General features: G+C 37.4%; 1 protein-coding gene across 1 annotated transcript in view; it reads right to left on the minus strand.

Annotated features, from left to right (window-relative positions):
- The window catches only part of RNF13 (ring finger protein 13), a gene marked incomplete at both ends in the record, with an annotated part of 38,796 nt that overhangs the window by 10,880 nt on the left and 14,572 nt on the right, over positions 1 to 13,344 (minus strand). The window contains 4 exons of the mRNA XM_082003538.1: positions 3,462 to 3,555; positions 8,621 to 8,726; positions 10,032 to 10,122; positions 11,301 to 11,388. Coding sequence (XP_081859664.1) covers positions 3,462 to 3,555; positions 8,621 to 8,726; positions 10,032 to 10,122; positions 11,301 to 11,388 — 379 coding nt within the window. The remainder of the gene's footprint in view (positions 1 to 3,461; positions 3,556 to 8,620; positions 8,727 to 10,031; positions 10,123 to 11,300; positions 11,389 to 13,344) is intronic.

Consider the following 13,344-nt stretch of genomic DNA (forward strand, 5'->3'; position numbering starts at 1 on the left):
TTTCTCAATAAGGCCGATGCTAAAGTTCTCAAACATGGAGGCCACAGATCCATCCGACAGCATGTTGGCTAACTGCGGAGATATTTCTCCGACTCTTGTCAAGGCCTTGTATCCAGCCCACCTCACCCAACTTCACAGCCCCATCTTGCATTGCACAGTAATTTGCAACAAGCCCTCAGCCCAACTGCTTCACCTGCACCCACCGGATCCATCAACTGCAGTCCATCCGCTACATTCCTCCAACAGATCGTCACACAAAACACCAATGCTATTACCCAGATTCTTGCGCTCATCCTGCTTTGGGGCAGGGAGGCAAGCCCATGCAGCAGCCAGGACCAGAAATGCCAGCCCTCCTCAGTACTGAGACCTGGATGATTTCTGTGAATCCTGGAGCCTCCTTGACTAGTCTCCGAGTTAGTTTCACCTCCGTGACTACGTGCCCCTCAAAGAACAGAAGATTTAATTTTTAAAAGGGACACTTTGCAGACATCTTTTTCTCAAGTACTCATTACCGTATTTTAGAAGCTGGCTCCGAACCACCAAAAATTGTGGGGAAAAAGGAAGTACAGAAACTTCTGCAAAATAAAGTATCTTACTTAAATAAACTGCATATGAAAAGTCTTTAGTAAGCAAAATCATGTTCTAACTATTTGGCACATAAAAATAAGTTTATTTTTCAGGTATCTAACCACTCCTTTAGGATCCTAACTTTTCACACTCCATGTAGAAAAAAATTGCTTTGTTAATTTTTAATTTCTTAATAATAAGCCCACACATCTCTTTCTTTCGCAGCATTCTATGTTCACTAAATTTACGATATTTTCTTTTCTATCGAAGTGAAAGGTTACACTGTAATTTCATTGCAGTTAAAATCTAAAAATCTTTTCAGGCTTGGCTTAGACTCCATTTTAGTGTACAGTTAAGCTAGCTTGAAAATAATATTATATATTTCTAAAAAGAAATTCTACAATGCATACCAATTCACAAAGTTTCTAACCTATATTTTTTCTAAGCTATTATTCTTTAGACTATTCAGATTTGCTAATGATCAAATTACAGGCACATCAAATGGATCTGTCTTTTTTGCTGTCTTCACTTTTTAACAAAGACATCATACAAAAGGTAACAATTCCCACTGACTTTTTTTATGACCAAAATGTAATCCATTTTGTAAGGAACCACAACACAACAACTGCCCCAAAACTCTGTCAGTGTAGAAAACAGATTTTGATATAGTGTACATTGCATTCTGTGGAATTATTCAAAGGTGAGGCTTGTTGATTAGGACTTTGCAAAAATAGTCAATGCCACATCTTTTATTACTGCATTCTCAACTCATTACAGAAATGTTAAGTGCCTGATCTAAAGACTACCAAAATTAGTAAAAAATTGCCATGCATTACAGCAGTATTTGACTCAAACCCTGTTTAAAGATGATTCATGTATTTTCTGTGTTAACAATTCTTTAGGTACGTCAGCCACGATATCCAGCCACTGCATTCAATAAAAATAAAATAAAAACCATAAAGTAAACCTGGGTATTTACAGCCAGGTTTACTTTACAATGACTGACTGAGCTCCAAACAATTCATATTGTTTAAAATTCAGCAATGCAAAGAGGAAGGAGAATGAGGAAAACAGCAGTAAGATATTTTCATACACTGGCTACTTAAGTCATGCAATTCTGAAATAGTATTACAGATGTGCACAATTAACTGAAAAAGACACTAACTGACATTCTTGAAGCAACTTTTTCCTTGCAAATTTCTCTTTTAAGTACAACATAATTTATTTTGTATTTTTATTCTAATTAGATTTCATAGAGAATCAGTAAGAGGAAACAAAATTAATATGAGCTTTATTGGCTTAAGATAATTTTTTGAGGTAATTTTAAATCCATAGCAATAGGTCATTATAGTAAGGCTCTGTGAACCCTGCAGAGGAAAACACTTGCCCGCCGCCATGAGGCTAACGTTGCACAAGTACTGTACCCGCTCAAATGGGACATCTGCTTTGCACAAAGTGACAGCAATGGCATTAATAACGCAGGTCGGCTTTATCAAGGGCAAAGAACAGTAAGTGGTTCTATCCTTCAATCCAGGCATATCCCCTAACATGGTCTTTGCACCTCAGCAAACACATTTTCTATTGACATGTTATGTAGTAATCAATCACTTCAATTAAGTCCTTTTCCTCCCTTTTGTTCTCATACCTTGTAATCCCCTGTACGAATGAACAATCAGATGGTAAAATGGTAACATTTTAAAAAACAGAAGAGTAGATTTTTTTCAATTTTTAAGGAGTAGACTGCAACAAAGGACTTAAGACAGCTATTCTATTTCATTGAATAAAGTAACTTACTACAGCTTTATTTCTCACCTTGTCATTAGATCTTGCAAAAAAAGTAATCACTACAAAGAATTGCAACAGCAAGCATTTTGGCACTATGTTTGAAGTGCTCTTTCCCTCACAGAAGTATTGGGATTGAATGAAAGGAGCACTTCTCTGGAAAAGCAGATAAATTATACCCACAAGATAGCTTTGGTTTTAGTCTCTACAATGTCAGGCAACTTATGTGCCACTAGTATTTGTCAGTCTCCAGACAAATAGTCACAGAATCGTAGAATAGTCTGGGTGGGAAGGGACTTTTAAAGGCCATCTAGTCCGATCCCCCTGCAATAAGCAGGGACATCGTCAAGTGGATCAGGTTGCTCAGAGCCCCGTCCAACCTGACCTGAGATGTTTCCAGGGATGGGGCATCTACCACCTCACTGGGCAACCTGGGCCAGGGTTTCACCATTCTTCTTGTGAAAAATGTTTTCCTTATATCTAGTCTGAATCTGCCTTCTTTTAGTTTAAAACCATTACCTCTTGTCCTGTTGCAACAGGCCTTGCTAAAAAGTCTGTCCCCATCTTTCTTGTACACCCCCTTTAAGGCCTGGAAGCTACAATAAGGTCTCCCCGGAGCCTTTTCTTCTCCAGGCTGAACAACCGCAACTCTCCCAGCCTGTCCTCCCAGCAGAGCTGTTCCAGCCCTTGGAGCATTGCTGGGGCCTCCTCTGGCCCTGCTCCAACAGGTCCATGTCTTTCCTGTGCTGAGGACTCCAGAGCTGGATGCAGTATTCCAGACAGGAATTCCAAATAATGTAAATAATGCATCACATGCAACAAGGAACTTTAATGGAATTTCTGTACTGATTTTGTGGTAAGTTAAGCAACATTTATAATTCTCAGTCACAGTATGCATATGGTATCTGCCCTACTTCCATTAAAGAAATGTTAGAATGTATCTATTTCATTGAGAACTGAAGGGTCAAGTCAAATGTCACTTTCACTCCAAACTCTACTAATTTCAAGTGTACTCAAAATTATCTCCAAAACTACAAATCCTCTCAATTTAGTTTTTTTTGGTGTTAAAAACAACAGGGTCTAATTACTTAGACAAAGAATGATCCACTTGCCTTTCTTAAATTTATGTACAGGAAGTTTCTTAAGCTGATCCTTCCTAAGCCGATTCCTTCTTGCTCTGTGTCTGTCTTGCACAAATTTTGTGATCTGGAAACAGACGTAAGTAAGATAATATGAAAAGTAAGTTAAAACAATAAAAGAACAATAAAAGTTTTAATTTATGAGTCTTCGCAGTAAGTTAGTCTAAAGGGAACTCCAGCTCAAACTGAATCACCTCTTTCCTTGCCTGGACTCAAGGATGAAGCCAAACAAGCCTAAAGGATATTCTCGATGACCATGGCACTTCAAACTGAAAATACACAAGATTTTTTGGGGAAGGAAAGAAAAAAAAAATGTCCATACTATATAAAATAATGACCACCACTGCAGTCCTCTACCAAGGCCCATATAGAGTGGGATGGCACATTTTGGAGCAAAACACAATTTATTATGTTTGACTGGTTTAGCTTACATTTTTAGATTATTGCAGCTCTTTTACAGGATTATTCCCATATTTATCAGAACTGTTTTCATAGTATCTAGATGTAGTTTGTGAAGGAATAAAGGGGTTACTTCAAGTCAGTTACTCGCTCTCTTCAACTATACTAAGGACTCCATTTCCATATTCTTAATAGTCCCTAATGCTGTTTCTGTTCACTTTCTAATTCTAGCATCTGTGATATGACATTCTTTTTCAAATATGATGACAAACAAAGTCCTTAATCAAAGTATACACACTAAGAAGTCTTTTGAAATTTGCCAAAGTGCTGTACACCTTAGGAATCTACTTTTAAGAATCCCTGAAATGCACAGATATACTTTACAACAGATTTTTTTTTTTAGAAGTATGAATGTATGTATATTATGGACAAATATTATTAGGATCGTTTGGTTTTGGCAAAATAAAATTTATTTATCCACTTTTTAAGCATATTTGGAGCTAAACTGTTCATTCAGACTCTTTACACTGCAGCTAAACAATGAGCTGTACACATAAACTGCAGTTTTTCTTCTTTAATTCACATACTTCGTAACAATCAGAGAGTTTCACATTCATTTCTTAGGTAGAAACAAGATTTTCTGAAAGAAGCAGGGCCGAAAGCACACATGAATGAGGACCAAATCCAACCTGGAACCTCCCCGGGATCAAGTTCACCGCACCAATTCATTGTTCAGTGCTCTAATCCATCAAGATCGCTCCGTTAAGGCCTCTCTACACTCAAGGAAATCAATGCCTCCTAATTTAGTATCACTGGCAAACTTACTTAGTGTGCACTCAACTCCTGTGTCCAAATCATTGACAGAAACATTGAAAACAACTGGCCATGACATTGAACCCTGATGATCACCACTAATGACTGGCTGCCAGCCAGATGTTACCCCATTTACTACAACTCTATGAGCCTAAGCCTTCAGCCAATTGTTCACCCACTGTATACTTGTCTAGCTTTATGGTCAACATTTTCTCCAGAAGGATACCGTAAAAGACAGTATCAAAAGCTTTGCTAAAAAAGCCCCAACAAAAAGAAACAAACACAAAAAGCCACAACCCCCACATATCCACTGCCTTCTCCTTGTCCACTAGGTGGGTAACATTGTTATAAAAGGAAATTAAGTTAGTAAGGACTGACGTTCCCTTCATGAACTGTTAGCTGTGACCGATGACCACACTGTCTTTTAAATGTTTTTCAGTAACTTCCAGAATAATTTTTTCCACAATTTTACTAGGCAATGAAGTGAGACTGAGAGGCCTATAATTACCAGGGTCTTCCTTTTTCATCTTCTTGAAAACAGGGCAAATAACATTTGCTAGGTTTGAGTCGGCTGGGACCTCTCCAAATTCCCAAGAATGTTGACAAATAACTGAGAGGTCTCACAATAACATCGGCAAACTCTTTCAGTACCCTGGGATGAACCCCGTCTGGCCCCACAGCCTTCTGTGCATTCAACTGGAACAGCAAATCCCATACAAGTTCAACTGGGAGCTTATCACCCAGTCGTGGTCCTCCAATCCAGGGCTCTGGTGGTCCCAGGGCCCACCACTAGTGGTAAAAAAAAAAAAAAAAGACGACATGATCATCCACTTTATTAGATTTTCCTCTAATCCTTACCCAGAGGCTCTCAGCCATTTCATCCCCAACTGCAAGTGCTGTACAGTCCAACCCCTCCTTTACACCAAGTGCTGCCCCTCCGCCTGTCCTGCCTGTCTCTCCCGAAGAGTCTGTAACTGTTCATCACAGCACTCCAGCCACAGGACTCTTCCCACTACACCTCACTTATGCCAACGGTGTAGCAGCTCTGGGAGCGAGCCAAACCTTCTAGCTCCTCTAGTTTATTCCTCATACTGTGTGCATTAGTGTACACACATTTCAGATATGCCCCTGTGTACTCAGTACGTCGTGGAGCAGAGCGAAAGCCCTCACCAGCACATCGTCCCTCAGACATTGTCATGCCATTTCCTCATGTCATTGTCACTAGTGAGCCTGATTTTATTCTGTCTCCCCTTTGAACCTCTATGATGCTCTGGAAAATGCTTTCACCTACCTCTCCTTTTTGCCCCTCACAGTTGAGCATGAGCTGTGTAGACGGATTTTGGCATTTCCAACGTTACATAACCTCTTTTCAAAAACCTCCAAACATCTGTCCCAAATACATAGTATAGGTAACCCTGACTTGCAGACATACAATATAACTTTCTCCTGGTTCCTGTCTGGTTTTCCTCATGATTCTAAGACATGGGAAGAACCATTCATTTTAGCACTGATTACCTATTGACACTAACAGAAGAGAAACTCAGGTCTCTCAAGGGCTTTGCTTTTATAACTGGGACATGTTTGGAAAAATACATGCTTAATCATTGTTTACAGACATGCCCTTTTTACATTTCCTCAGAGCGAATAAGCAAGGAAGTTGGAGACGACTTTTTAAATGCCTGAAATTTTCCACACCAAATGTTTATTTCCCCTTCTCATAGCTAATCCTACCTAGCATCTGTTTATTCCTTTTGGATTGTACAGATGGTTCTTCCCTATATATTTTATTTGGAATCTGGAACTCTCAAATTCACACATGAAGTAAAAAATTGTTTTAATTCAGAGTATCAGTACGCTGATACAAAAAGATCCAGCTCTTAAAAGGCAAATTTAAAAGAATCAGTATCTATGAAAGACAGTATATGCAGATTGGATATAGCAAAGAAAGTTTTTATGATGCAGGTGGTGAGACAGTGGAACAGGTTGCCCACAGAAGTTATGGATGTCTCATCATCGGAAGTCTTCAAGGTCAGGTTGGACAGGGCTTTCAGTAACCTGATCTAGTGGAAGATGTCCCTGCTGACAGAGGAGTGGACAAGATGGTTTTTAAAGGTCCCTTTTGACCCAAACCATTCTGTGATTCTACGGCTTCTGCTAAGAGAACTCACTTACACCCTGAAGACAAACACTATAAATTTCTTTAGCTCGCTCCTGTAGTATTTGTAATGCCACTTTCGATGCAGAAAACTGCTGTTTTCATAGTGAGGGAAACATCTGCAATTCTAAGGAGAGGTAGCCTTTCAGTGGGATTAGCCTTGTGTTTCTTATAACACTCTAGTTCCTTGCTAAAGTGATTGGCACAAATCAGTCTGTAATTTAGCTCATTTCTTGACCTGAAGATGACAGCACTGAAGTCCATAAGGAATTTTTGCAACTAACTTAACATCATCTAAAAATAAAAGCAGCTGAACTGTTGAAAAAGCTCTGAAGCAAAATATGAAAAAATATTCTGAGAGCAAAAACCATCTCTTCCATTTCTGAATTTTCACAGTGGTGGTCATGATAAAAGTCAAGTTCATGCTCCTCATTACACTTTTCATATGTCCCTCCCTCTTTCATTAGTCTTCTCTTCAATGGTAACCTTCTAAATTGCTCTTTTAAATAAGGGACCCCCTAACTATTCTTATTGCCCCTCTCTTCATTCCCTAATTAGTATCTTTCTGAAAAATGATGGATCGGTGCTTCACGCCATATTTTGACAGAGTGCAAAGCTAGTACTGATGATTTGCAAAATGATACTACAGTCTCTTTCAAAGCCTTCTTCATTCCATTTCTTAAATAACAAATATTTTGTTTGAATTTACAACTTAGGTGCACTATAAGCAGATTATTAGTGAAGCTCAAGTTGGAATACTCATTCTGTGAACACCTGTTGTTCTGAAGCCATACTGTCCCTGATGACCGCTCTCCTTTAGAAATACCCTCCCTCCTTACCTGAAACTGCTGACCTTCAGGATACAATAAGGCTATATGTTCACCTAATTAACTGAGACAAAGTCCTCTATAATCAAGGTTATCACCAGAAGGTCAGACAAAGCATTGGTGAATTTTACATCATCTCTAGCTGATCATTTCTGCTTTGTTTTTAGAGAGCTGCGGCAATTTTAATTGTGCCAGGTGTGCCCAGGATTGGCAATGAAATATATAACTTGCAGTGCAAAAACCATTAACACAGAAAGAAGTATTTTAAGAAAACATTGTGACACAGTTGATGCATTACATGACTTTTACCAAAAGGTAAAATAATAAATTGGTCAGAGACCAGCAGAGATTCCAAGAAGTGGGATACTAAATATTCTGAAATAATATATAGTCATGCTATTTTACATTTTATAGGAGACACGTGCCCAACTGAGAACCTATATAGGTAATGTATATGCTGCAAGATATATGCTATATGCTCTTAACAGGTTCTGAGCTTGCTGACTGATTACTATACCTGCAGTAAAAAACAGTGAGACCTGCACCATGGAACAATGGGACTAGCATTTACGAAGCACTACAAGTTTTGTAAGGTGGGACATACTCTCAGTGTAGGAGAGCACAAGGACAGGTCATTATTTATGGGGCGAAAAAGAAAGCGCTTGTGCAGCCAAAGGGTAGCAGCAAGGACAATTCTTTGTAAGTAATTCTATGCCAGGTAGAACATCCCAAGAGCTCTTGATGTCCCTCTGCCAAAATTCTGCACCTGTTTATTGTACTGAGAAAATAAAGGATTACAGGTAAGCATGGTACAGGTATGTACAGTACACAAAGCTTTTGGTGTTCCTTTATTGTATCCCTTCATTTAACTTGAGTAAGTGACAGTTGTATGATGATTTGTTTGAAAGAAAAAAATGTTATTAAAAGAAGGAACTTACCATAAATATGACGATGAGAATAAGACAGATCCCTACTATTATTAGGAAAGGGATTAAGTAGTACTCCAAAGGAAGACTGAACTCTGGGATTAACACCACATGGCCACTGTGGGAAGAAAAAGGTAACACTGTCTAAATAGGTTAGAATTTAATGCACAATGAATTAAAGAATAAATACAATGGAAAAAAAACATTAAAATAAAACATTATCACGAGACACATGAAAGGAATACCTACCTGTGCACAACAAAATAGAAAATTCAGCCAATCTCCACATAATCTAAAGCCAATTAAGTAAAAGGATAAAATAATGTTTCTTAAAATGTTTTTGGAGTTAAAACTACTTACTGACTTCAATCATAAATAAATCTAAAGCAACCAGGAAAACAACCTCATAGCTGCTTTGATAGCAGCATGAAAAAAATGTAATATGACTATCAAAAGACACTGTGAAATCACTCTTTTTTTACTAAAGCATTTTGGGTTACACAGGAGCTTTAGTTTCAAATCATGAAGCATAGTAAAGTGCACCCTTTGCCCCCTGGAGAGTCAATAAATTACAATACAGTGACCAAAAATCTCCCTAGAGAACCTGATACAGATACTGGCGACTGGATATCTGAATACTAGTATTTATTGGTACTTAAGGAAGCAAGATCCCATTATTATTCTGTTGGCACAAGTAGTCAGAAACACCTGAGAAGGTACAATGTATAAAAGTTTTAGTAGTTCTATAACCACTACTCATGTGGAGCCACACTTTACTTATCAAATAGTTTCACCAGCAACGTGTCTACTTAAGAATCACACAATCTAGAAGCAAGATCATTAGACTAATAATAAAAAACACACTTCTTCCATCCTGTTCAAGGTATATATTTTAACCATTGTTCTCACAATGCTTTTCTTTTTAAACTTAAAAGCAGAACCGAAGCAGTGCAAACTTAATCATGCATCCTGTTAGAATCATCTTAAATGCATCCTGCAGATTCATCTAGCATAGGATGTTATCTCTTTACTTGTTCTAGAACTATTAATAAAGGAAGATTTTAAATTTTTTTTAAAGACCACCCTCTGACTTCAATGGGAACTGACATATATTGTAAAATGAACACCCCCTTAGATCTGAAATATGCATACTCACAAATATTTCTGTGATTCCTAGATCATTAGCTAAAATCATATATTTACCGCTACATGAAAATAAAAGGAGTAACATTTGATAAATATATGGTAACCCTCTCGCAGGAAATTTTTAAAAAGCTTTCTGCCCATTGCTCTTAGGCACAAGGTTGCACCTGGAATACCTATAGCCTCTGTCATCACAACATCCTATTTTAAATCCATAAATATTAAGAAGAGGCAATGACTTAATGCAAGGAATAACACAGCTGCATGTGAGGTAACTCACCCCTTTTCATAAGTAAATTCTTCTTTAAGAGAATTAGCTGACGTCTCGCCAATAAAGACAGAAGGAATGTCAATCTTCTTTAAAACCTCAACTGTATAAAAAAAAGTAGTAAAATAAAACTTATTACATGGACACTCTGTGGGCACTCAAGACATAAGACTTGAACATTATGAGACTATCACAACATGAAGACTATTTTAACATAATGACATATAGACTGATGCACATGCATGCTACATCTTTATGTCATGTAAGAAGAGGTATTACTTTTCCTGTCAAATATCTAGGGACTTTATTGCAGGTATAGAAATCAAAATTCTTAATGGAATATTTAAAGGGACCATAAAACCAAAATATTTTGACCCCAAAAAAGAGGCATCATCAGAGTAAGTTTAACTGGAACATCATTCTTACTCAGATACTTGGTAAAGTCACACAGCTCCATTGATTTCCAGAATTTCTAGCAACTTATATGATATTTTGATCTGGTACTGTAAATTTTAATTAATCTTTCTTCTCTCCTTTTCACCCTAAACATAAATGAACACACTGGAAACAGCTGTGACTAGAAAAGGTCAAGAAGAAGAAAGAGAATGAACAAATCCCACATCTTTATTTCAGTCTCAAGGAACTGGATGGAACCGTCTTCCCCTTCTCTGTTTACTAGTGAAGACAACAAGAAGCTCAAAAGATGCAGCACAAATGAAAAAAATCCCATATTCTAGAAAACCTTCTCCTTGGCTTCCCTTTATATTGATTTGCACCTCTGACTTATGCTTCACATTTAAGGGTCAAAGTACCTTGAGTTTAGTTTAGTCAGTTACCAAAGCATTCAGGTTCCTCAAGGCAAAAGCACACAGGGCTTAATGTCACCTCACACTACCCAAGTCTGCATTTATTGTGAACTTCTACATTTTTATTTCTCAGGGAAACCTGAAAATAAGATTCACACAGGTTGGGAATTCATTAAAACCACTTTCACATAGCTTTCTGGGCTACTGAGCTACCATTTAGTTTCCTGAAAGTTCATTTCCTAGCTTACGCAATGGTGTTTCCACTTCGAAAGACTTTTTTGGGTTCTTTGGGTTTTTTGGGTTTGGCTGGGGTTCGTTCTTGCTGGAGTTTTTTGATGGTGATGGGGTGGGGTTTTTATTGTTTTTTATTTTAAGTGACAGTTCACCATAATGCTTTGTACTGATTTTAATACTGCACACTCTAGCAGGTGAAATGATTTTCAAACAGGAGAGAAGAAGTGATACCTGTACTTACTGTCGTTGGATCCCATGCTTATGAGGTCATCAGAATCAACATTGTGAACTATAGCTGCCTTGTATCCAGCTCTCTGTGCATTTAAAACCTGTAAGCAAAACAAAATACTTATTAAACTACTGCTTCAAAATACAGTAACCTGTCTGTCCTCCCTAAGACCAGGTACGCTTTCAGGAAGTTATAAATACTAGCACAACATAATTTTCACTTATTTTAGAAGCGTCACCTTTCAAAACAAAATAATAGAATCATTCTTACACACATATAATTGTTATTTTTCCAGAAAAATAATTTAATATTGTCTGCAGACAGACAGTTTTAACATATATTAAAAACAGAATAAAAAAACTTTATATGGGTAGATAAAAATAATTTTTAATCATGACTGAAAATAGAGGCACTGACTGACTTTGGTAAACTAGAAATTTGATAGCTCATGAAGTAGTATCTTTTCTGTATCTTTAGAGATGTGGAAGTATCTTACCTGACAGCCCAGGTTATCAGAAGCTTTCTCACGGAAAGGTACAAAATTACAGATATGGATACAAAACTATAAATATATTGTGTACCAGTTATGTTTCCGATATGTACTGGCTTTTTTGTCAAAACAAGCAAAGCCTAAGGTCCATGTAGATGGCATTTGCTGCAGTGAGTATCGCTAATGTAGTGATACTCTTCATCTTAGATATTGCTTCCAATGCATCTACACCAGTATGAAAACCCAATCACAAGATGCAAAAAGCACTAGAGAACCTTGAGGAACATTTGGGTTTCATCCTGTATCCAACTCCTGTTTAAAACTACATCGTAAGCTTGGCTATAGTTGGACAGACTTTCTCTGAATTGAGTTAGTATGGGACACAGTGACAGCTTTTATTTCCACTTAGTTGCATGTATTTAAGGAGACTGTAATGCAAATATGTATTTATGTACCAGGCAAACAACCAACAATTAAGTACAACTGAACAAAGATCACAGCTTTAAATACCTTTGAAACTGGAAAACAGCTGCAGCATTCGGATATTAAGGCATCACAACAGCTTGCTTAATCAGTCAACAAATACCAGCTACAGCACCACCCTTACAAAAATACATATCAACAAATCTTAGGGAACCCTGTCCTACACTAGCTCACCAAGAAATCACCACCATCTCTCTTTTACGGCAGACTATCTCATCACCAGATCTGAAAAACCCAGGGGAAAATTCTGGTGCTCTTTTTCAAGACATCTATCCTCAAAGTTAGGAGAGGGGAAAATATATGTATTTATACACACATGCATACACCCTCCCAATTTCTCTTGAGAAGAGACAAACAATAATAAGGAACATGAGTTGTAAAGCTGGAAAACTTCCATTGATTATTCTAAAAAAAGGTTCCCTAGGTCAAGCTTGAAACATAAAGCCTTCTTGCACGCTGCACAACAGTAAAAGTAAGAAAAAAATAAGAAAAAAAGCATGAGAATTTTAAACAAAACAGCCAAAAGTAAAACAAGAAAAGGATTAAAAGCACTGAATATCTACATATCTGAGCTTGTGACACAGAATGGCAGTAATGGAGATATCACAAATAACACAGATTACAGGTCACAAAGTGTTGAAACTGAAGAAAGGAATACAAAAGTTAATTGAGTGATCCGAGCTTTAAAGCTTCCTGTTTATCACAGGTCCTTAATCTTCATATCCAGATAAATGTGCTATGGCAATTAGTGACAGTTTCTATGCAGTATTAATGTTTTTTGTCTGCTTGTTTTACTTCTTTAACATCATGTCCCAAGTAGGTGTTTATTAACTGTCCATTATACACTGAAATGTGTCCTTCAGGACAGGTAGTAAATAATTTATATTACTTAAGGACATGTTTTAGTTCCCTACACACTTTCGCCACTTATTTATAACATAGGCCTTTTGTTTAATTATTGGATTATAAAATGATGGTGTCTGTGTAAAACCACACATAAATATGCCTATAAGATACTCTGTTGACACAGGGTTACTTGAGTAAAGAGTGACATTAACACAATCACAGCCAAGCACCTTCTGC

Source organism: Phaethon aethereus, assembly GCF_964289735.1.
Source record: "Phaethon aethereus genome assembly, chromosome: 9".
Lineage (NCBI taxonomy): Eukaryota > Metazoa > Chordata > Aves > Phaethontiformes > Phaethontidae > Phaethon > Phaethon aethereus.